The sequence below is a fragment of the Osmerus eperlanus genome, chromosome 10, assembly GCF_963692335.1.
Source record: "Osmerus eperlanus chromosome 10, fOsmEpe2.1, whole genome shotgun sequence".
Taxonomy (NCBI): domain Eukaryota; kingdom Metazoa; phylum Chordata; class Actinopteri; order Osmeriformes; family Osmeridae; genus Osmerus; species Osmerus eperlanus.
Window position 1 is genome coordinate 2,792,488 of NC_085027.1, and position 25,439 is coordinate 2,817,926.

General features: G+C 53.3%; 1 protein-coding gene across 3 annotated transcripts in view; it reads right to left on the reverse strand.

The window, feature by feature from the left end:
* Nucleotides 1-1,884: 1,884 nt before the first annotated feature.
* efl1 (elongation factor like GTPase 1) overlaps nt 1,885-25,439 on the reverse strand; it is a 36,200-nt gene continuing 12,645 nt past the window's right edge. For all 3 annotated transcript variants that reach the window (XM_062471591.1, XM_062471592.1, XM_062471593.1), the window contains exons 16-23: nt 13,192-13,323; nt 12,681-12,828; nt 9,001-9,130; nt 8,751-8,877; nt 8,359-8,563; nt 7,664-8,175; nt 6,505-6,689; nt 1,885-2,605 (exon numbers count right to left, since the gene is read on the reverse strand). In XM_062471591.1, coding sequence (XP_062327575.1) covers nt 2,417-2,605; nt 6,505-6,689; nt 7,664-8,175; nt 8,359-8,563; nt 8,751-8,877; nt 9,001-9,130; nt 12,681-12,828; nt 13,192-13,323 — 1,628 coding nt within the window. In that variant the 3' untranslated portion in view covers nt 1,885-2,416. The remainder of the gene's footprint in view (nt 2,606-6,504; nt 6,690-7,663; nt 8,176-8,358; nt 8,564-8,750; nt 8,878-9,000; nt 9,131-12,680; nt 12,829-13,191; nt 13,324-25,439) is intronic.

Consider the following 25,439-nt stretch of genomic DNA (forward strand, 5'->3'; position numbering starts at 1 on the left):
CACACACACACACACAGAGCACTCACATGCACACACACGCACACACACTCAGCCTCCTCCACACATTCCCACCTCAATCATGGCCTGGGTGATTTCTGAGAGAGGAGTAAAGTGGAGGAGAGGGGATGAGGTCATCTTAGAGGTAAACCGCCCCCCTCTTCTTTTCCCTCTTCAGCCAAAGAGAAACAAAGGCTATTAACCTCAGAGAGCTTCAACCTGTGTAACGGAGAAAGAGAGAGAGGGTGATAGAGAGATATGGAGAGGGTGATAGAGAGAGACGGAGAGGGAGAGAAAGAAAGAAGAGGGAAACAGCAATCCAGACCGGGACACAATGAGTACATGGTGTCTCTGCTGTGTATCGCTCCTCTATCCAGCATCCCTGAGCACAACCATGTCGGCAGGGCTGCCCTCCAACCTGATTCCAATCCAGCTTTATATAACTTTATTAGTTTAACAGAGGGAAATTGGTGTACAGTGGCTGGAAGCCAGCAGCCCCACAGAGAGGAGAGTGAAGTCACACCTGACTCATGTTTCAGAAGGTGTGCGATTCTATCATTTCCCATGAGCCCCTGCTCCAGACAGCATTCATGCGGCAGCCCGATGAATAATGTATGAATGGACTCCCGCCTGTGAGTGTAACATCCCTCCCCCTCTCCTTACCCCTCTCCCTCCCTCTCTTTATTTCTGTCTACCTCCCTCCCACTACCTCCCTCCCACTACCTCCCTCCCACTACCTCCCTCCCTCTACCTCCCTCCCTCTACCTCCCTCTCACTACCTCCCTCCCACTACCTCCCTCCCACTACCTCCCTCCCTCTACCTCCCTCCCTCTACCTCCCTCCCTCTACCTCCCTCCCTCTACCTCCCTCCCTCCCTCCACCTCCCTCCCTCTACCTCCCTCCCACTACCTCCCTCCCACTACCTCCCTCCCTCTACCTCCCTCCCACTACCTCCCTCCCTCTACCTCCCTCCCTCTACCTCCCTCCCACTACCTCCCTCCCTCTCCCTCCCTCTACCTCCCTCCCACTACCTCCCTCCCACTACCTCCCTCCCACTACCTCCCTCCCTCTACCTCCCTCCCACTACCTCCCTCCCTCTACCTCCCTCCCTCTACCTCCCTCCCTCTACCTCCCTCCCTCTACCTCCCTCCCACTACCTCCCTCCATCTACCTCCCTCCCTCCCCCTTCCCCCCTCCTCCTCCTAATAGCTGAGCAGGTTCAAGCACACACACACACACACATTAATATGTTAGCTCCAAGCCAAACTCCTGCAGGACGCATGTGCTGTTTGCTATGCTGATGTCATGGCAGGAGGAGATCCACTCGCCTCACTACACCACAACAACCAGCTTGTGCTTACGTGTTTTGGTGTCCCACTTTCCCCTTCGCAGATGTATTTAGTGTCGACAGCTGTGTCTCTTAAGAGGACCACGTGTTCCACCGCCAAATACCACAAAATACAGTCGTCAACAAAATACAAAACAAGCCGAGCTCGACGACTCCGCACAGCTGACTTGTACCTTGCGGTAAGTGTTCCGGAAAGTGTGACTCCCTCAGCAGCACACCTCCAGCTCACGCCGTGTCACAAAGGGATCACCGCAGCTCTATGTGAGACTACTCTCTCAGAGAAGATACTACCATCCATCCTTTGCGCTCCTCACCAGTCATTCTCCTCTCCTCAATGACTAAAATGTAAATGTAAAATGTAAGAGCTCAGTGTTCACCTCATCACTGTCAGTGTGAACCCTGATTGGCTCTTTAACCTCAAGTAACCCTTGACCTCTCACACTGGACACCTGGCATTAAGGCTAGTGTGTAGGCGCTGTGCTAGTCCTCTGATGTGTTCCCATTTCACTCACACAGGAAGGCAGAAACACAAACACACATTTCAGGATCTGTATTCATTTAATGTTTCCTAGTAAACACAAGCGAGTGACAGTTGCTTTCATGCGCACAGCTATCTAGAGCAGAGCCCTCGACACAGGAAGCAGACCAGAGCTCGTTGCTGCGGTCCCCTAATAATTAAAACACTTCTAATTTCCCAATTTTCCCCACGTTTATGTTTTGAAAATTGAATGCCAGTCTTCAGGGTCTGTCTAATGAAATTCAAGAGGGGGAGTGAGAGCAAAAATTAATTCAAGCCACTTCACCAAAGTGAAACTGCTAGATTTTTAGCAAGAACACTCTTCAGATATGCATAGCTGTAACGGAGGCTGGTGCACTGAGGTCTCCCTGGAGCTTCACACAGGCTGGCCCCAGCGCTCGCTCGCTCTCTCTCCTCACCAGACCAGGCCAGGCTAGTCTAAACCAGTCTGAACCAGACCAGACTCTTCCAAACCAATCTGAACCTGATATGACCAAAACAGGCTGGTCCATACTTGTCTGAACCAGACCAGACAAGACCAGTCACACAAGTCTCTACTTGTTCCTGCCGAGAGTCCTCTGTTTCTCTCCGTGCTCCACGATCTTCTCCTCCACGTACAGCCCCTTGCGCCTGCGGACAGCGTTCATGTACTTCAGAGCTTGATTGGCGGAGTCGGCCTTCTCTCCAAAGTGGAGGTACTCTTCTTCTGTGGTAGGAACCCAGAACGGGTCACTGGAGATCACCTGGAGAGGGGGGGGGGGGGGGGCGTCATTAGATCATGAAAGAGATGACTCCCTCCAAGCCACACACAGCTGTGCTACTGTGTTCCAGGTTGTGTGTGTGTGCCCTACAGACCTGTTAAGTGATGACGTTATGCCTACTGCTGCTGCACCTAGACAAAACCTCGATGCCACAACCCTCCACACACACACACACGCACACATTACAGAGGCAGTAATAATTACTGTCCCTGTATGAGGGGCCTGCACCTGGCCCTGGGGGGGCACCTGGCCCTGGGGGGCACCTGGCCCTGGGGGGGCACCTGGCCCTGGGGGGGCACCTGGCCCTGGGGGGGCACCTGGCCCTGGGGGGCACCTGGCCCGGGGGGGCACCTGGCCCTGGGGGGCACCTGGCCCTGGGGGGCACCTGGCCCTGGGGGGCACCTGGCCCGGGGGGGCACCTGGCCCGGGGGGGCACCTGGCCCCGGGGGGGCACCTGGCCCGGGGGGGCACCTGGCCCCGGGGGGGCACCTGGCCCCGGGGGGGCACCTGGCCCTGGGGGGCACCTGGCCCCGGGGGGGCACCTGGCCCCGGGGGGGCACCTGGCCCTGGGGGGCACCTGGCCCTGGGGGGCACCTGGCCCGGGGGGCACCTGGCCCTGGGGGGCACCTGGCCCCGGGGGGGCACCTGGCCCCGGGGGGGCACCTGGCCCTGGGGGGCACCTGGCCCCGGGGGGGCACCTGGCCCCGGGGGGGCACCTGGCCCTGGGGGGCACCTGGCCCTGGGGGGCACCTGGCCCGGGGGGCACCTGGCCCTGGGGGGCACCTGGCCCCGGGGGGGCACCTGGCCCCGGGGGGGCACCTGGCCCTGGGGGGCACCTGGCCCTGGGGGGGCACCTGGCCCTGGGGGGGCACCTGGCCCTGGGGGGGCACCTGGCCCGGGGGGCACCTGGCCCGGGGGGCACCTGGCCCGGGGGGCACCTGGCCCTGGGGGGCACCTGGCCCTGGGGGGGCACCTGGCCCTGGGGGGCACCTGGCCCTGGGGGGCACCTGGCCCTGGGGGGGCACCTGGCCCGGGGGGCACCTGGCCCTGGGGGGCACCTGGCCCTGGGGGGCTCCAGACTCGGGGGGGCTCCAGACTCGGGGGGGCTCCAGACTCGGGGGGGCTCCAGACTCGGGGGGGCTCCAGACTCCAGCTCTCCTGGACAGATGGCAGATAGGGAGCTACTACAACAGACAGATTACAGTGAGCTCTCTTGACACACACACACACACACACACACACACACACACACACACACACACACACACACACACACACACACACACACACACACACACACACACACACACACACACACACACACACACACACACACACACACACACACACACACACGAGCAGCATGTGCCATGGGACAATAGATTCAGAGGGGAAGGGGGGGCACTGTGCTCTCAGTGTAATGGGGTGAATGTACACGCTTTCAACAGGGGCCCACCACTCACAAGAGGACACTGGTACGCTCGAGCGCACACACACACACACACACACACACACACACACACACACACACACAAACAAAAGATAACACACACACACCCGCAAGACAACACACACGCTTCAGATTCAATCTCTTCTCTGTGTGAGCACTGTTGTGTGCATGGCTTGGGTTACTCTGCTCTTCAGAGTCTTTTGTCTCTTGGCTGTGCTCTCTCACTTTGGGTGTGTGTGCGTGCGCGCGCCTTTGTCTCCCTGTTGCTGTCTATGAAGCATGTTAGTGGACCTAACTACTGAACTAAAGGAACAGTGATCTCATGACATGTATGAACGAACGCACACACGCGCGCACACACAAGAACGCACACACACCCTGTGTCTCCTTATAATGGCAGATGCTGTTCCCTGATGTCAAGAACAATACAAGACTCTTTCTCACTTCAAAGTTCCATCTACGCCACAAACAGCCCATTCTAATGTTAATCTAATGTAAAATCCATAACCTGCTCCCTCAAGTACATAACAATGCATCATTCAGAGCCCAGCTTCCCTTCTGGCACAGCTCACATTCATATGGTAATGTCATAAGGAGGCCATATCAATCTATGATTGAATATGAGTACAGGAGAGGAGTGAGAGAAGAGAGTTTGTGAGCTGTGTGCGTGCGTTCATTTTCAACGGTTGGTGCTCTCGGTCATTTTGCCAATTATTAGCAGCCTGGAACACTTGGATCCCTGGACACAGAAAAAACAAACGCAAAGAAACACACACACACACACACACACACACACACAAACAGGAGCAGAGACAAAGAGCAGAAAGAAGAGGAGTTTTGGAAGACCCAGTGTGTCCCGAGTTCATCTCCGGGCTCTGTGTGTCTCAGACAGGACACCATACGAGCAGCCGTCCTCCAGCACCCCGCCGCTCGAGCACACTGCAGGACATCCTGGCAGAGGTGCAGAGAAGGCCTGGCCTGGTACGTGACATGCTCTCTGCCTTCTCCCTGCCTGAGCCCAGGAGTCTGCCTCACACCAGGATCTCCACCCAGAACCCAGCCTGCCTCAGGTCTGACCCTGGCTGCACACCCAGGAACCCAGCCTGCCTCAGGTCTGACCCTGGCTCCACGCCCAGGAACCCAGCCTGCCTCAGGTCTGACCCTGGCTGCACGCCCAGGAACTCGGCCTGCCTCAGGTCTGACCCTGGCTGCACGCCCAGGAACCCGGCCTGCCTCAGGTCTGACCCTGGCTGCACGCCCAGGAACTCGGCCTGCCTCAGGTCTGACCCTGGCTGCACGCCCAGGAACTCGGCCTGCCTCAGGTCTGACCCTGGATGCACACCCAGGAACCCAGCCTGCCTCAGGTCTGACCCTGGCTCCACGCCCAGGAACCCAGCCTGCCTCAGCTCCGACCCTGGATGCACACCCAGGAACCCAGCCTGCCTCAGGTCTGACCCTGGCTGCACGCCCAGGAACTCGGCCTGCCTCAGGTCTGACCCTGGCTGCACGCCCAGGAACTCGGCCTGCCTCAGGTCTGACCCTGGCTCCACGCCCAGGAACCCAGCCTGCCTCAGGTCTGACCCTGGCTGCACACCCAGGAACTCGGCCTGCCTCAGGTCTGACCCTGGCTGCACGCCCAGGAACCCAGCCTGCCTCAGGTCTGACCCTGGCTGCACGCCCAGGAACTCGGCCTGCCTCAGGTCTGACCCTGGCTGCACGCCCAGGAACTCGGCCTGCCTCAGGTCTGACCCTGGATGCACACCCAGGAACCCAGCCTGCCTCAGGTCTGACCCTGGCTGCACACCCAGGAACTCGGCCTGCCTCAGGTCTGACCCTGGCTGCACGCCCAGGAACTCGGCCTGCCTCAGGTCTGACCCTGGCTGCACGCCCAGGAACCCAGCCTGCCTCAGGTCTGACCCTGGCTGCACGCCCAGGAACTCGGCCTGCCTCAGGTCTGACCCTGGATGCACACCCAGGAACCCAGCCTGCCTCAGGTCTGACCCTGGCTGCACACCCAGGAACCCAGCCTGCCTCAGGTCTGACCCTGGCTGCACACCCAGGAACCCAGCCTGCCTCAGCTCCGACCCTGGCTGCACACCCAGGAACCCAGCCTGCCTCAAGTCTGACCCTGGATGCACACCCAGGAACCCAGCCTGCCTCAGGTCTGACCCTGGCTGCACACCCAGGAACCCAGCCTGCCTCAGGTCTGACCCTGGCTGCACACCCAGGAACCCAGCCTGCCTCAGGTCTGACCCTGGCTGCACACCCAGGAACCCAGCCTGCCTGCCTCACCCACCCAGCCAGCCAGCCTGGCCAGCGCTGGACAGCGTTGTGCATGTGTGTGGTGTGTGTGACTGTGAGAGTGTGCGTGTGTGGTATGTATGTGTGTGTGTGTGTGTGTGTGTGTGTGTGTGTGAGAGAGTTCTCTGACCTCCCAGTGGCTGAAGACCAGTTGAGGACTGGCCAGCCCGCTGGTCCTCTTGCGTATCTCATCAGCGAATCCGAAGCTCTCGGCCACAGGGAGCACAGCTTTGATGATGAACATGTCTGTTCCCTCCTTCATCTCCTCGTGAAGAACACGGCCTTCCCTCTTCCCCAGGACACCGTACACACGACCTACTCACACACACACACAATTTGCAGGAGTGATGACGGCAGAAAAAATTGCCTTTGTTGATCACACAATTTAATAATGAAACAGATGATACAATCTATTAAAACAGATGATCTAATATAGATATTGATCATCTTCATACCCTTAGTGTACCTATTGATTCTGTTACCGTATGATCATGCTGTGAGGCCTGGCCAGTTTGCGTAACCCATTACACCTACAAATGCTCTAAACAGCCTGCAGAGAGCCTGACAAATGAACCATTACAACAGCTGATAAGATCGCTGAAGGGAGGAAAGGGAAAAAAAGTTTAATAATTTGGGAAATTGTCGGGTAATAACATTTAATCTCTGGAACAATTATGCTGACTCGGTCTTCTGAGGGGCTCAGTGGACGAGTTTCCCTGACAACAAGCCCGAAGCCTGTTTAAAAGACATTTTCAACAGTCGTCTCCATCTTAATAACTTTCCAACGACGACAATTTGGGGAGTAGGGGAGAAGGATTGGTAACGCATTAAACTGTCGGTGGGGGGTGGAGAGTCGTTTGCATGATGACAGAACGTGTTGGTTGCGTTCCCCGAGCTGGGAGAGGCTACACCTCAGGAACAAAGGCTACTTATTCAGCCTCACAGACAGTCAATAACTGTCTGAAGCTACTTCACCACAGTTGTATCCTAAAGGGAATGTCTGTGTGTGGCAGTCTGAGACTGTGCTAGGTAGCTACATCACCATTGTTGCGTCCTAAAGGGGCTGTGTGTGTGCTGTGCTAGGTACATTACATTTACATTTAGTCATTTAGCAGACGCTCTTATCCAGAGCGACTTACAGTAAGTACAGGGACATACCCCCGAGGCAAGTTGGGTGAAGTGCCTTGCCCAAGGACACAACGTAATTTTTCCAAGCGGGGAATCGAACCGGCAACCTTCTGATTACTAGCCCGATACCCTAACCGCTCAGCCTCCACCTTGACTCTTACCCAGGACCTCTGCCATGGCCATGATCTCGCAGGTGTACATGGCAGCCATCAGCCTCTGGGGCCGGGCCTGGAAGGCGTGTCGACACGCCTCCTTCATGGTGGCGATCAGCTGGCCAGAGGACGGCCCGTAGCAGTCCGTCGACGCCCCAGGCTCCGCCCGCCGCCGGCCAAGTCCAGGCGACGGCGCCGCCGCGCTCTCCATCTGAGCTCCTCCGGCCTCCGCCGCCACCGAGGCATCTTGGGAGTTGGAGTCCTCCACCACGGAGTCCTGGTGCGTAGGCTGGGGGGTGGACTTCATATCCCACGTCTCCAGGGAGAAGCAGACTCCCATGAGCGGCTCCTCACACAGGGGCCCGGCCAGGGTGGCCAGCTGGAAGCCGCTGACGATGCTGTTGTCGTAGTCCCTGACGGTCTGCTCCCCCGCCTCCGCCCGGCCCCCCCCCTCCAGGCACTGCCACACGGACGACCTGCGGTAGCCCTCCACGCTGTTCAGCAGGAGGTTGGGTCCGTACCTGGAACATGACAAAAGCATTAGCATCGTTCCCCAGACAGACAGACAGGCAGGTGGAACACACGGGGAGCCAATCAGAGGTGGTCAGTTTAATTGAGGGGGAGCATGGTTTCAGTTTAATTAGAGCTGGCAGCATGGTTTTGGGGAGCCAATCCGAGCTGTTGGCATGGCCAAGCCGACCTACCTCCGCGGTCCGAAGGCCCAGATATGCTCCACCGCGTTCTTCCACTTCCGTCCTGGCAGGAGTCTCTCCAGGCTGGCCTTCAGCCCCACGATAGCCTCCAGGGTCCTGGGGCTCACGTCCATGAGTCTCCCCTCTCTCACAGACAGGTTCACCTGCTCCAGAGTCCGGATCAGCTCAGCGCTGCTCTCCAGCAGGCGGGTCACCTCTGACAACACAACAACGACAGAACGCCTCAAGGTCAAACGCATCTCCCCTGTGACCCGGACGGCGTGTGTGCCAGACAATGGCGTTGTCGAGGCAACCGAGCATGAATATTAATCCCGAGGACCCAGAGAGTTCCCAATCGCGGTGTATTGATTAAAGCCTCTCCGAGCCATCTGTGTGGGACCGACCTTCAGGGAGGGGGGTGGCGCAGACCCCCAGGGTGGCTTGTCGGTTGGGGGTCGTCAGGGTGACCAGGCCGCTGGGGTCCAGATGGAGGGTGTCTGAGTAGCGGCCATGCAACGCCTCCTCTTTCACCTGGGGCAACACACACACACAAAAGCGGAAAAAAATGAGCCTACACTTGAAATAAACACGGGAATTAAAAATGTAAATCTATTTGATATGCTTGTACAGCTCTCCTCCCTCCCTCGGTCCTACCTGGTGTATGACAGCCACCTTGTGTTGTCTCCCCAGGTCCTCGTTGACCATGTCCACCTTGGGAGGCCGGACTAGCGTCTCTCTAAAGGGGATGATGGGCTTGGAGGCACTGATCTCTATCTTAGCAAACCTGCACAGACACAACCACGGTTTCACACAGATGACGTGGATCCTCAGACAGACAGGACTGGTCAGGTAGACACACAGCTGCAGAGATGGTAATGAAGCATCATGAATCTGGGTTTTTAATAATGAAACCGTTGGATGATATTGTTAGTACTGAGAACAGAAGGTGACAGGGCAAAGCTAATTTAACCTCCTTTCTCAGAACCTGCTGTGGTTCCTGACAATGTGTGGTCTGCAAAGGAGCTTGTTATACAGTCATTATGAAATTGGTTCTCTTCCAGTTTGTGCCAACGTACAGCTTGCTAGCAGTCAGTTCTCATTTGAGCTAGCTAGCAGTCATTACTAATGTAGCTCCTTATCATTTTGAATCTGAATGAGCTTTATTTGCCAAGTGAGTTTACACAAACAAGGAATTCACTGTGGCAGGAAGATGCATACGATAAACATTTAAAAAGTAGAAAATGTACGATGTCTAAACAATTCTAAACAAGTGCTAATGAATAGCTAGCAAGCAGCCAGTAATAATGTGTAGCTATCTAGCAAGAAGCCAGTAATAATGTACAGCTAGTTAGCTAGCTAGCTGTTAGTCATAATATTGACAACCAGAGGGCTGGAGAGGCAAAGGCATGTTTCACAGAAAGGGACAGCTTAGGATAGGAGAACACATGTTCAAACCCAATGTTCCAGGTCATTTGACACTGCAACCAAACATGCTGCTCTGTGCACTGCAGGAAGACGCGGGCCGACTCACCTCCACCTCAACAAACCCCTACAAGGAAAGCCCATACCAACAGTAACCTGTTGGATGGCCTGTCTGGTCTGTTGACAAACTAGCTGAGCTGAAGGTCACTGGGTCAAATCATGAAGGGACTGTGTGTTAAAGTGGAGCTGACGGCAGTCTGAGACTGTGCTGTCCTCCTCTCAGACACACCAGAACAGGCACATGTAATCCTGTTACGAGTCAAACCGTCAGAAAGCAGGACGGAGGACAGATTATCCCTCCCCCTCCCTCTCTCCCTCTCTCCGTCTCTCTGTCTCTGTCGTGTTTACCACACTCACCTCACAGACTGCAAGGTATTTTTAAGGGCTTGTTACTGAAAGTGATTTGATCAGATAAAGGAGTGGAGAAGAGTAGAGCAGAGGAGAATAGAGGAGAGAAGGGCAGAGCAGAGTAGATCAGAACAAGTCAAATCCCCCATTAACATCATTACGCACCATTCCTCAGCATGTCTAGGATCGAATGACTTGGCAGTTGACCCATTTACCAGGACAAAGAGCACGCCCAGGCAAGGTGGGGGTGGGGCAAGAGAGAGCCACCGGTGATGTCACAACTCTCGTGCCTTGTGAGTGGCTGACCTTCTCAGCGAGGCGAGCAGGGAGTTAGGGTCAGCAGGGAGTCAGGGTCAGCAGGGCATCTGGGATTTCTGGTTCTGACGCTCTGCCAACCTGCCCCCACCGCCCGCGCCTTCCCATCACTACTCTGCCCTTACGAGGCAAGTAGGGTGAAGTGCCTTGCCCAAGGACACAACGTCATTTTGCATGGCCGGGAATCGAACTGGCAACCTTCAGATTACTAGCCCGATTCCCTAACCGCTCAGCCACCAGACTCCATCTTCCCCGTCTCTGTGCTATCGTGTGGCTCAACTCAAAACTGACTCCAGTCCGGAACTGAATCCATAGCTGCTAAAAGCGCCCGCTGTCCACATGTGGTGGCCGAACTCAGCCTTGGAATTAAAGGAAATAGAAATAGTTCTCCTGTTCAGTTCCACCTGAGCAGTATTAAGTTCCAGAAACGCAATAAGCCCCCAGCCTGTCCTGTGTCATTCTGTTAGACTCTGGGAACGAGAGATGATGAAACTGACACATAGACGCTCGGCTCTTGACTGGAAAGAGAAAGGAGGAAGAATTTGTTAGGAGAGAAACCGGTGTGTGTGTGTGTGAGACAGAGAGAGTAAAAGCTGGCCTTGGAGACGACTGGTGCAATCACAGGATATGTCTTGACAAGAATAGCCAATTTCCAGCAACAACAGACATCAAACCTCGTCTCATCTCACATTTTGAGCTAGTGACGGGATGAAAAGCCAGAGTCAAACTCACTCCCAAGAACACCATGGGCTCCAATATGAGGATTTCCCTTAATGCACTGTGTTCAATGATTCATTAGCAGGGACGACAGCATCAATGCGCACGCGCACGCACACACACACACACACACACACACACACGTTGGTGCTAACACTTTAGTCAAGCTCAAAGGGAATCTAGTCAAGCCAAGTGGAATCTAAGTGGAAGTGGAGTATTGATTGGTTTCCTGGCAGAACCAGCCTGATTGTTGCCACGGTGTTTGTTCCCAAGGTGGAGCCGGGCAAGGCCAAAGCTGTCTCCGTACAGGGCCTTCATTATGGAAGAACTGTAGCCGTAAAATAAGACATGTAACTACCATTCTCCCATCCTCTCACGGGGTCCGAACCTCGAACAGGTCAAGCTAATAAGTAATAAATCAAACGGCTGATTGGAAGGTGAATTGATTAGATGAAAAGACAAACACATGGATTTTTCAAGAATAATATTCTCTGACGCTAAACGCATGCGGAGGGAACCAGAAGGTCGGGCTGAAGGCCAGGGGACGCCGGGGGGGACGTGGACAGATGATGTCACTTCCTGCCGCCACTGCTCTGCTAGAACGTGTTCAAGTCGTGTGGGGGGTTGGTTGATGGGAAATCATTTGGAATTGGTGAGATGTGAGAGAGTCTCCCCTCCCTGACTCTAAACCCAGACGCCGCTCTCCTCCTCATCCTGTCTGCCTGGGTGATAGTCTGGCCGTGTCCTTAACTGGCCCTGGAGGACCAGAGGAGGCATGAGAGAAGGAGCGAGAGAGGCAGAGAGAGAGACAGAGAGAGAGAGGCAGAGAGAGAGGCAGAGAGAGAGAGAGGAGGAGGAGAAAGAAAAGCAGGGAGTTGGAGAAAGAGGTATACAGAAATGGAGAGAGAGAGTGAGATTGATAGAGAGAGGGATAAAGGAGAGAGAGAGGACGATGAAGAGAGAGGTGTAGAGAGAGGTACAGAATGAGGAGGAGAGAGAAGGTGGTGGGAGAGCTAGAGAGAGAGAAGCTGATGTGTAATCTCAAACAGAAGATGCAGCTGATATTGGAATGAGCAGGAAGGAGGTTGGGCACCACTTCACTCACATCACCCCTGCAGTAACAACAATCAGTCTCAATCAGCCGGCTAAAGCCAGCGTCACCAAATGGACTGCATTTATATAGTGCGTTTTCTACCTGAGTGGCACTCAAAGCGCTTCACAATGTTTGCCTCTCATTCAACCATTCATACTCACACTCACACAGACCGACGGAGGCAGAGCTGCCATGCAAGGCGCCGGCCTGCCCATCGGGAGCAACTTGGGGTTCAGAGTCTTGCTCAAGGATACTTCGGCACATGACCTGGGAGGAGTCGGGGATCGAACCGCCAACCTTGCGATTAACAGACGACCCTCTCTACCCCCTGAGCCAAAGCCAGCCCCTGCCCTGCCCCGCAGGGCGGACTAACACACACCTGGTCCTGAGGTCGTCCAGGCAGCGCTGCAGGTGGACCTCGCCTGCCGTCACCAGCACGTGTTCTCCCGTCTCCTGGATGAGGACCTCGGCACACGGGTCAGCCTGGTTCAGTAGCCGCATCCCACGCACCAGCTTAGGCATCTCACCTGCACACACACACAGTGTAAACACACACAAATATATAAAGAGGATAAAAGACAGGGAGAAAGAAACAGAGAGAAAGAGTGAGAACATGAAAAGATATATAACGTGTAATTATGTTAAACAGGGACACTTTCCACCAGATTGCTTGTGGGTTTGAAGTAAATCCCTAAGCAGTACCAAGCACAATGTTCCTCTACTGAGAGGTATTCTAGAGACTTCTCTCCATGCCAACAACCTACCATACGGCATTAGCATCATTAGCATGTCTCCTCGGGTGACCCAGGGAGATGGTGCAGAGCATGTGTAGATGTCTCTGCTGTGTGTGGTAACGTGCGTGTGCGTGTGTGTGTGTGACTGGTACTTACTGGGGTGCTTGGGCTCGATGGCCACACGTACGATGGGTGTGGCCTCGAAGTTGAGTGGCGTGAAGGGGGGGCAGGCGGGGGAGGTGGAGAGGGTCGCGGACTTCAACACGCTCTCTTCCAAACCTCCGATACCTGTGTGTGTGAGGGAGGCAGGGGTGAAGACGGGAACATGTAGAGGAGAACAGGAGAGGGTCTTTGTTCCAGACGGACACTCTCTACTCCTCCCAGCTACAGCACGCGCTGCCTCACAGAGGCAGACAAAGGAGGAAGCACACACAATCTCCCTCCCCCATCCCCTTCTCTCTCTATTCCCTTTTCTTCTCATGTTTGGTGCAGGTTGAGGACAGAGTAAATATGGTTTTGGCTTTAACCCCTAACTATAAGCCTAGCATTTAATTTACAACCAGCCAAACCAAACCAACCAGCAGAAGCAGCAGGTTTCAAACATTGGGATACAGTATACACACATACATAAACACATAAATATGCGATGACTCGTCATCATTGGGTCACATGACTTGGGTCACATGATCAGTCCGTAAGGCCACCCTAGGACACTGTCCTCTTTGTGTCTCCTCAAAGGGGCTCAAACACACACACGCACGCACACACACACACAGTGACACACACAAACACACACTAATTCAACTCTTGATACACACGGCTCCCTCAACACACCACTGTGTTTATCCTAGAGCTGATGACTTCCTGTGTTCACACACACACACGCACACACACGCCCCTGTAGGGGCACAGTGGGGGTAGGCTGGGCTCTTGCAAATAAAAGTGCTCTTTAAAAAACAAACCAAGGCGAGATCATCAACTTCAGATGGTGTTTTAATGATTCATACATAAATCCTGCCGCTTTTAAACTTTTCACCTCACACATGCCTCTTATGCATCCACCACCACCGTCTCCTGTCTCTCTCCCCCCCTCCCCCTCTCTCTCTCTCCACTCTCTCACTCCATCATTCCTCCTGCACTTCCAGCCTTTCTCGAGCCAAAAACAAGTTTGTGAGTTGATCAGGGAGAGATCCAGATCTGATGTTCCACCCAGACCCATCAGCACCAGGTGGAGGCAAACAGAGCCTCCTGGGACGAGGTTGTTTGTGAATGAGCCCAGATCCTCTCAGAACAGCATCTGGCTGTTTTCACCCACTGCCCTTTCCAAACCCCCAAACACACAACTGCTACAAGAAGTGGATATCTCTCCATCTCTCTCTCACACACACACACACACACACACACACACACACACACACACACACACGCTTTGTCAGGGCAGAGGGAGTACGTAATGCTGGTGTGTGTAACCTGATGCTGTAATTACTGAAGTGAGCTTCCCTTGCCAGAGAATCAACCTCTCCAACATCGAACAATCTAACAGAAAAGAACCCTGGAGAACCGAGGGAGTTGGAGAACATTGCGCTGCAGTCCCACATCCAACTAGCTTTCAGCCTCTATCTGCATTCACCTGGAGGACATACAGAGCTTCCACCGATATATTGGTTTTCAGATATAACTGGACTAAACTGGCACTCAACAGATGTCTGTGTCCACAGATGGATAAATTAATGAATAAAAATTGAAGTTGTAGCTCATTGCCACTAAATAATGAATCAATTGACAAGCTCCATTTCAATCTTGTTTACTGTTTAGCTAAGTGGGGCAGGCGTAGGGTCTAGGGGTGGGAATCTTTTGGTAGCTAATGATTCGATTCAAATCGATTCTTGGGGTCAAGTTTCGATAAAAAATCGATTCACTACGATTTAAAAAAACAAAATCAAAAACATCATTTTTTTTAAAAATATCATTAAAACAAATCGATTCACTCATTTTGGAATCTATCTGAATCGCTAGCAGACTGAATCGCGATTCAAATGTGAATCGATTTTTTCTCCCACCCCCAAGTAGGGTCGCCCCAGCAGGGCAGACCTAGTGAGGAGGTGGAAACTTGATCGTTTGGTGTTACACGTCTTGTGGACCCGGCCCAGTCCAGTCCTAGAGCAGAGTTACAGTGACTCAAGCCCAGAGACATTTCCTCCAACCACAGCAAAGTTAGCCGCTACACTGCTTATATAAAGACCTTTCTTTGCTTTGTGTGTGTGCTTGGCAGCCTCTCCCACTTCTCAGCCTCTGTGTGTCGTCTTCACACACACAACCACACACACACACACACACATTAAAGAGACTCCAGGGCTTTTAACTGCATCTGTCTTATTTTATACAGTACAGTAGATTTGCTGTCTCTCACTAGTGTCCACACACACACACACACACTCTATATGATCACACTAATGGACTGAGATGTAAACGAGGTAAGACTGTTTACTCATCCGTGTGGATGAGGTGTGTATCAGGGGCTACAATCGAAAACCTTGTGTTTATATTGAACGTTACTCCAGTCTGTGATAGTACAGTTTATACAGATTAGTTACAGTGAGGGTTCTGAGGTAGTGTGTGTGTGTGTGTGTGTGTGAGGGAGAGAAGGTGTCAGAGCTGATGACTGATAAAAGGCCTGTCAGATGATAAGAGAGCTTCCAGCAGACAGTGAGGAGACACAACACTGAGCTGACTGAGGACATGCAGGGTGTCAACAACACCAGAGGGACTGAGTGTGTGTGTTTCTGTGATTGTGTGTGTTTCTGCAAGTGTGTGTTTATTTGTGTAAATCCATTACGGTTATTTATCATGTTCCACGTTCAATAAAAATCTAATAAAACAATTACAACACTTAAGGCTACTCAACATTTCCAGGGAGTGGAAGATGGCTACATGACTCTCTCCCCTCTCGACCTCCACACACACACACACACACACACAGTTTTTTAACAGATGCGTTACACAATTCCGCAGGGGAGGTAGCAGCCTGAAGGAGCTGGCAGTCAGACAGAGAAGGCGAATCTCAGTTGAAACAACAGAGACAACACACAACACAAGAGCATCATTAGCCACATATTTATGCTACTGCATTTAACCCCAGGCTGAAAACACACAGCTCATCTCGGGCATGAGCTACACCCAGACAAAGGAGATGTGAGAGGAGAGGAGAGGAGAGAGGGGGAAGAGAGAGCAGTAAGGAAAGGGTGGAGAGAGGGAAGAGGAGAGGGGGAGGAGAGATGGAGGGAAAGGGTGTAAGGTAGAAATGGAAGGGAGAGGCCTGAGTTGTGGGGCCAGCTGCTATCCCAGAGCTATAGGGCACTAAACAGGCTAGCTAGCTAAAGACTGTAATATACAGGCTAGCCAGCTACAGAAACAGCTGTACTATACAGGCTAGCCAGCTACAGACACATACAGCGATGAGTCTGACAGATATCTCAGCTGTATGCAGGACAAAGTCTGGAGCGGCTGGATAATGAAATACACAGCAGGGTAGGGTCTAGGGATTGCGGATTAGGGATTATTCATTTGTAAATGGGCAGCGCATAATCATTAATACGGCAAAATGACTCGTGCCACATTACAACAACAACAGCAACACCACTGTAATAGTCTGGCATGAGAAAGGGAAAGGAGACATATTGAAAAGCAATGAGTTTTTTGTGAGACTGGAAATTGTTAAATGGCCTGTGAAGATTGTGTTTTATTAAGTACAAGGCCAGAGCCTAGGAAATCTGGTCCTTTTTACATCCTATGGAATTTCCCTCTCCTGGAAAGTCCCACTCTGTGCCTGGAGAAAGTGTGTGTGTGTGTGTGTGTGTTCATGCAGATGTAGCCTGTTGGCAGGAAGAGAAGAGCACCATCTCTGGCCAAGCAACACACTGATTATTATATTTCACTTTCTCCCCTCTGGCTAGCCTGTCACAGACCTGAAGCCTTCAACAATGTCTACACTTCACTGAACACAGACAGCTTTTTGAACAAGTGGACGACAACAGATTCTGTGCAGTACAGGAGGTGATGTTGGGACTAGGAGCAGAGCAGGTGATGTTGGGACTAGGATCAGAGCAGAGGAGGCGATGTTGGGACTAGGAGCAGAGCAGAGCAGGTGATGTTGGGGTTAAACGTGCTGTTAGACTGTGTGAGTCATGGCCTCTGTCCCAGCTCGCTCTAACAGGCCTCTCCAGCACTGTCCGGACACCTCTCTGTGAAGTTACATACCTCCACTCCCTGTGTGTGTGCGTGTGCGTGTGTGTGTGTGCTCTGCTAACTTGCGAGGGCAGATATGGTCTCTTCCATTAGCGAGAACAAAGAATAAACCCACCACACACATTCATCACGTCTTCTCTGTCTTTAACTTGGTGGTGATCTGACACACAAGAACACACACCCAGAGAACACACACCCAGAGAACACACACACAGAGTTTGTGAATCTCCAGGTGTTGGCTATAGCTAATAACTGGGCCACAGGCCACGTTAGCTCTCTGTGATTCATGCCTGATGAACTTTAGAAAGCAGCTTCTACTGCAGTGAAGCTGCAGTCTTCTCTGGCAGGCAGGCAGGCCTCAGTGAGCTAGTGTACACAAACACCAGCTAGTAGAATAACAACAAACACAAGCTAACCAGCCTAACAAGCTAGCCAGGCAAACTAGCTAAACAGTAGGGGTGGGAATCTTTTGGTACCTCACGATTCGAATTGATTCTTGGGGTCAGGAATCGATTAAAAATCGATTCCCGATTTTTAATCCCAATTATTATTATTTTTTATAATAAAAAATTAATATTACAAAAAATACAAAGATTTTTTACATTTGGGAATCGCTAGATGACTGAATTGCAATTCAAATGTGAATCGATCCCCCCCCCCCTACTAACCAGCCTAACAAGCTAGCCAGGCAAACTAACTAGCCAGCCTAACTAGCTATCCAGCCTTACTAACTATACAGCCTTACTAGTTATCCAGCCTAACTAGCTATACAGCCTTACTATCCTAATAGGCTAACCAGTCTAACTAGCCTGAGATAAACATAAGTCCACACTGCATCAGGAGAGAGGGGCGTAACGAAGGGTGTGGGTGCTGGAGTTTGTAAATGTGCATGTGTGTCACGGTGGGAGGATTAACTGGGTTATATGTGTGTGTGTGTGTGTGTGTGTGTGTGTTTGAGCATGCGTACGTGTGTGTATGTGTGCGAGTACTGGAGTGTGCGAGAGGTACTGGAGAGAGAGTGTCTGTCTGTGTGTGTGTGTGTGTGTCATGTTGGGAGGATTAACTGGGATAATTCTGAGGGAGAGAGCCTGGTCTTTGTTTGTCCAGGGGAGGGGAGCAGGCCGCCGGCTGGGGCTCTATTGAGGGAGTCTGTTCAGGGTCTGGGTCTCCCTGGCATACGGAGGGCATGCTGGGGGCTGGAGGAGGGCCGGCCGGGAGAGGGGCAGCGGGTGGCTGGTCATGCCAGGAAGCGAGGAGGGCACTCATTAGCCAAACCAAACAAAGACCAGTCACGCAGTGTGTGAGCGCGCACACACACGTGTGTGTGTGTGTGTTCTGCATTCATGACCAAGAAGCAGGCTGGATTAGTGTTATAAGAGGAGTACCATACTAGCATATGCCCATCTATTGTTGAGACCTGTATTGTTTTCATCGAGTCTATCCAGTATAATGTACACAGTCTGGCTATCTGGTAGCACTGGTTCCAGAACAGGGGCTATCTGCTGGAATGGCTCTCCATCAGCCTGGCTACTGCACCATGCACACTCATACCCAAGTCTGCAGGCGCTATCAGATCTCTGGCTCTGTTTTAACAGCCAGGGTTTTAACTGGTAAACCTAACACCCACCATAACATCAGATTTGATACCTTAATCCCACGCTGGATCTTTTTACATGTGGCTCTGGGAGTGGGAAAGACATCTGAGCTGGTTTAGGGCTGATGCTGGGACTGCCCGTCTGTCTCCCAGTCTGCCCGTCTGTCTCCCAGTCTGCCCATCTGTCTCCCAGTCTGCCCGTCTGTCTCCCAGTCTGCCTGTCTCCGAGCCTGCCTGTCTCCCAGCCTGCCTGTCTCCCTGCCTGTCTCCCCGCCTGCCTGCCTGTCTCCCCGCCTCCCCGCCTGCCTGCCTGCCTGCCTGTCGACCCGCCTGCCTGCCTGCCGACCCGCCTGCCTGCCTGTCGACCCGCCTGCCTGCCTGCCTGTCGACCTGCCTGCCTGTCTGTCGACCTGCCTGCCTGCCTGTCTTCTCTGTAGGGTGACGGAGACTGGAGAACACAAGGCTGTGAGGGAGGTCTGAGTCATGAGACCGTCAAGACAACACGCCAAAGTATCTCTGGAACACAGAGACAGGAGACACAAACACTCGCACTGAAACAACATGCCTTCAGGATTGACTGGGCGATGAATTAGCAACTTATAAATGGGCCAATTATTGAGTGCCTATTATTAGCATGCAACACACACACCCGTGCACACACATAGTTGACAGCAATCAGGAGACTAGCAATTAGCAACATGAACTGCTGATGCCTGGACTGTTAGCAGATGCACAGGCCCAGTGTGATGATGGGGTGAGTTTCAGTAGTGTGTGAATGTGTGTGCGAGTGGATGAGATACTTCAGATGCCTCAGTAGAGATTTGAACCAACACGCTACCGTCCTGGGTGAAGGTTAGAATCGACACACTGCTGGAACGTGTTACACTAGAACCATAACTCTACTGCTGATCAACCTGGTCAAGTTTTTGCATTTGCCACCTTTTTGCATTCGCCACCTGACTCCCTATTAAACATGTGCTGGTCTGTGCTGAGAGACGACATCAGTCTAGGGGAAGACCATGTGCGCAGAATTCAAATCATCAACAGCGATGCAACCTAACCGACCAGGCCTGGTGTTTTCAATTACAGCCATTTGTGGAAGGCAACAACAGCTAAGAATGGTCTTTCAGAGCATGAGAGACACTTCCTTGTTCCAGATTGCAGCTCAGCCAAGCGATGGATGGCGAGGCGTCTGCCAGTGGCCCCATCTCAGCCAAACCAACCTGCCTGCTCACAAACATGCCAGGCAGACACCCAGGCATAGAAACACCCAGATTAGCCAGATTCTCTAGCAAGCCCCTCTGGCCCCTAGCCCCTAGCACCCCTGTCCCCTAGCCCCCCTCTGTCCCTTAACCCCCCTGGCCCCTATCCCCCCTGGCCCCTAGCCCCCCTCTGTCCCTTAACCCCCCTGGCCCCTAGCCCCCCTCTGTCCCTTAACCCCCCTGGCCCCTAGCCCCCCTCTGTCCCTTAACCCCCCTGGCCCCTAGCCCCCCTCTGTCCCTTAACCCCCCTGGCCCCTAGCCCCCCTGGACCCTAGCCCCCCTCTGTCCCTTAACCCCCCTGGACCTTAGCCCAACTCTGTCCCTTAACCCCCCTGGCCCCCCTCTGTCCCTTAGCCCTCCAGACCCCCTGTGCCCTACCTTCTCATAGCCCCCCGTCCCCTTATCTCACAGCCTTCCCCCAAACCCAGGTCTGTGTGAACTAATAGGACATGTTTGTTCTCTAATAGCAGGGGCCTAAAATAGCTACAGTGGGATGATCCAAGAAGTCAGAAATGACTAAAAACAACTTTCCTTCCTTCCTTCCCTCTCTCTATCTCTCTCCCTTTCTCTCTCTCTCTCGCTCCCCCCCCTCTCTTTTTTCAATAAATAAATTCTCGACCCCCTGAAACATCTGTGAGTCGGAGCGAGCGAGCAAGCTGCCTGTCGGGGACGTTTCCTGTTTTTGTGAGGGAGCGATCCATCCACCCCGGTCACCAGGCCATGAAGGGCCTGGATTTTCCACTCCAGCAGAAATATCAGACCCTCGTTGATTTCCTCCACCTAGGGTATAGTGGTCCAGGTTATTTTAAGACTTTTAAACAGAAAACCCATCACACAGACCTTATATAAGTTAGGCAGCTGGGGCCTGTGCATCTGCACCCCCCCTCCCAACCCTTTTCAGTCTTTAATAGAGCTGGAATATATTTCTTTTGAGTCCTGGTGAGTGTGGGCCTGTGCGTGTGTGTGTGTGTTGAGTGTGTGTTGAGTGTGTGTGCGCGTGTGTGTCTAAGGGGAGGGAGCCGGGACAACCGGGTTTGTTTTGAGTTAAGAACCAGTGTTGTCGGACATGTGGAGAATCGGAGATAGGAATCGCTGCACTCAGCAATCCGTTCTGGCTAATGGCATTTGCATCTGTACAGCATGTGCTCCGCGCCACACTGTCCTCACACTGGGCCCGCATCGTCATAAAAACCACCCCCGGCACTCCTCCCCCCACCCCCGGTCCAAGGCTGGGATCCCCCTAAAAGGCTCAAGGGGCTCAGCTCCACCGGACAGACAGACAGACACAGACCCTTACACACCTCACACTGGGCTTCCTCTGCACGCCGGACCTCTGAAACACAAAACACCTCCGACAGCCTATTATACATGACCTTTTACTGCAGGTACCGTGTTCATCACGTGTCCTATAGATTAAACAATAATATGAGTCACGGGCGTCTTGTGTAAATGTCAAAGAGACGTTCTCGGAGAACTCTGGTTGCTTCTGGAACATTCTGGAAGCCTGAGGTAGCCCATGTGTGCGTCTCTACATTAGCGAATGTATGTCTGTGGCCACAGTCTTTGTTCTCTGTGTGTCTTTGTCTGCCGGGCCATGTGGAGACCCAGGGCTGGGCCAGCCATCCTCCGCTCTCTAGCACCATCTACTGGACGTCTAGCACGGCCAAGCACACACCGAGCACATGGCGGTGTGAGACAAAGAAACCGACTGCAGATGGAACAGAGGTCCTCTGTACCCAGTCGGCTTGAAGGTAGTGGTCTCCCTATCACTGACCTAAGATCAGATTCAGGTTCTCTCACCGAGTAGTAAGGTTCAGCATTGTCGCAGGGTGATCTGATCTCAGATATGATCAAAGATAAGTCTACACAGCTATCTGCCCCTGCTACCTATCTCTTACCTCCCTACCTACTTCCTACCTCCTCCCTCCCCCCTGCCTGCCCCCTGCCTGCCCACTGCCTGCCCTCTCCCCCGTACCTGCCCCCTGCCTGCCCTCTCCCCCGTTCCTGCCCCCTGCCTGCCCTCTCCCTCCAGCTGTCTCCCCACCTCCAGCTTCCCCAGCTCTGTGTCTATCTAGGGCAGCTTCTCTGCAGTCCTGACCCACCTACAGCTCCTGGAGGGTTCCACCAAGACAACAGAAGGTAACATCTGCAAGAGTCTGCGGTAATGACAACAGTACTAACTGATCTGGGATCTGGGTTTACGGCAGGATCAGACTCCGGTTTGGTTCAAAATTGAAGGAAACGAGAGCCATTCCTTTCTCCCTCCCTCCCTCCTCCTTCCTTTCCTTCATTCTCTCTATCCCTCCCTCCCTCTGCTCTGTCTCACTGTCCTCGCTCTCACTGTCCTCGCTCGCTCTGCCCCCTCTCGCTCTGCCCCCTCTCGCTCTGCCCCCTCTCGCTCTGCCCCCTCTCGCTCTGCCCCCTCTCGCTCTGCCCCCTCTCGCTCTGCCCCCTCTCGCTCTGCCCCCTCTCGCTCTGCCCCCTCTCGCTCTGCCCCCTCTCGCTCTGCCCTCTCTCGCTCTGCCCTCTCTCGCTCTGCCCTCTCTCACTCTTCCACTCCCACTCTCTGTGTCAAAGAAAGAGGTACAGAATTCTTAACGTTAGTAACCCACCCTCAAAGACCAGCCTTCATTTCAGGAGAAATACAGTCGGATATCTAGGTCACAAAGGAGACCATGGGGAACGGGGGGGGTGGGGGTGGTATAGGGTGTGTGTGTGTGTGTGTGGGGGAACGGGGGGGTGGGGGTGGTATAGGGTGTGTGTGTGTGTGTGTGTGGGGGGGGGGGGGGGGCAGGGTCAATGAATTCAGAGGGGGAGGCAGAGCAGTGATGAGATTGAGGAGTGTGCTTCACGACTGTCTTATTCCACCAGGGTTTGGCTGGAGCTCAAAACTGTGTCAAGGACAGTCAGGGAGACATGAGTCAGGGCCACAGCACTATTTGCCTCTCTCTCTCTCCATCTCTATCTCATTTTCTACATTTAACTTTCCATCTCTATCTCACTTTCTCCATCTCTCTCATAACACACACACACACACACACACACATTCTGTCACCTATGACTAAACCTTGACCATCTGTGCCCCCCAAAAGGTACAGAAAGACAACACACACACCTACCCCCCCTCTCTCCCCGACACACACCTATCCCCCCCTCTCCCTGACACACACCTACCCCCCCCCCCTCTCTCTTTCACACACACCTACCTCTGACTGATGGCTGTGACATCATGTCCTGTACAGGCTCTCTGGGCTGCTCTCCAGGCCCAGACCCCCATCTCTCTCCGCTAAACCTCCCGTGCTTGCCTACACTGCAGCGCCCCAGCAGGCCTACGGTACCAGGATAAACTGCTCTCTGCTCTCCAGTCAGCTATGTGAGGAAACCCTAACACAAAACAAATGTTTTCATAAAGTCCATGAAAAAGTCCCCCCCCCCCCCCCCCCCCTCCCTCCTCTGTGAATTGACGTGAGTGTCTCTTACAGCAGCTGTCTCCCATTAAGGCATGATGCAGACCACATCTTCCACCCAGCAACGCTGCTGCTGCACACAGACCACATAAACCAGGCCCTCTCTCCCAGCAACACATAGACCAGGCCCCCTCTCCCCCAGCAACACATAGACCAGGCCCCCTCTCCCCCAGCAACACATAGACCAGGCCCTCTCCCCCAGCAACACATAGACCAGGCCCCCTCTCCCCCAGCAACACATAGACCAGGCCCTCTCCCCCAGCAACACATAGACCAGGCCCCCTCTCCCCCAGCAACACATAGACCAGGCCCCCTCTCCCCCAGCAACACATAGACCAGGCCCCCTCTCCCCCAGCAACACATAGACCAGGATCTCTCCCCCTACAACACTGCCACACACAGACCAGGGTCTCTCCCCCATCACTCACCAAGCACAACACCACCTATTTGTCTAGGCTGTGGACGTACAGAAGTCTCCCTAGACAAACACACAGATCCTCCCAGCGTGTTTGAAGAGGAGGTGTGGTGGAGGACAGCGTCCTGGTGGCTGGCTCTCCCCTGCCCTGGCAGGAAGACAGTCTGGGCCCACACAGAGCAACTCCATGAGACTCAGCGCAGCTCGGAGGGAGGGATGGGTGACACTTAGCAAGAGAAGGTCATAGGAGTGAGTGGAGAGAAAGAGAGGCAGAGAAAGATACTGAAGGACAGAGAGAGAGAGAGAGAGAGAGAGAGAGAGGACAAAGAGAGAGAGAGAGAGAGAGAGAGAGAGGACAAAGAGAGAGAGAGAGGGAGACAGAAAGGATCTCTGCTTGATGGATCTCTGTCACACAGTATGAAGACATGTTGGGGGAAGGGGGGGGGGGGGGGGGTCTCTGTGCTCAACCCTGATGGGAGTCCTTCATTTCCTGAATCTGTAGCTTCCAACAGCAGGCAGGAAACTGAGAGACATCCACACAACAGCTCCAGCAGCCTCTCTCTGCTTTGTAAATGTGTGTGTGTGTGTGTGTGTGAGAGAGTTCAACTCGGGTGGGATGCCTCTGTTTCTCATTTTAAAACAGACCTCATTGAGGGGGTCCCAGTCACATGCTGTCTTCCACAACACACACAAACAAACCTGCAGTACACACACACACACAAATGCTTCGTCATGCGGTCCAATGCCATGTGCCGTTATGTGGTGAGAGTAGAAGATAATTCCAATCCCACATCAGAAACAAGCGTGTGTGTGTTTGAGTGTGTGTGTGTGTGTGTGAACTTCTTTCCATCCTTCCCTTCTCTTTCCAACCATCAGATAATAACAGAGGTCTAATCAGGGCCAAGTCAGTTTAACACTGGCCCTCCACTGGCAACCTCCCCAAGCCCACACTGAACCAACAGGACAGGGATGATGGCTCCCACATGGCCGAACGTGCGTGTGTGTGTGTGTTTATCATTATGATCCATGTTCACAATGGAGGGAAAACGCTCCTTCCTTAGGAAAGTTGTTATGACATCACAGCCTTCATCAGGCCACTTCCTGTCGAAGCAGCACCTTATAGCAACAGCCACTCAGAGAGTTAGTCCAATGCAGGAGGGACTAAGAGTTAGTCCAACGCAGGAAGGACTATGACAGAGTTAGTCCATAGCTACAGATACTCACAAATCCATTTGCAGCCAATTTATGATTCTGAGGCATAGTGCTGACTGTCCAAACTAAATTATGAAAGAGGGATCTTTGATACTCACTCAAGGGCGCAACGTCTTATTGATCATCCTCAGATATGCATTCTTCCCACCCTCCCCGCACACACACACATTACCATTAATGTACAGTTTGTCAATATTCTTACCCGTGTT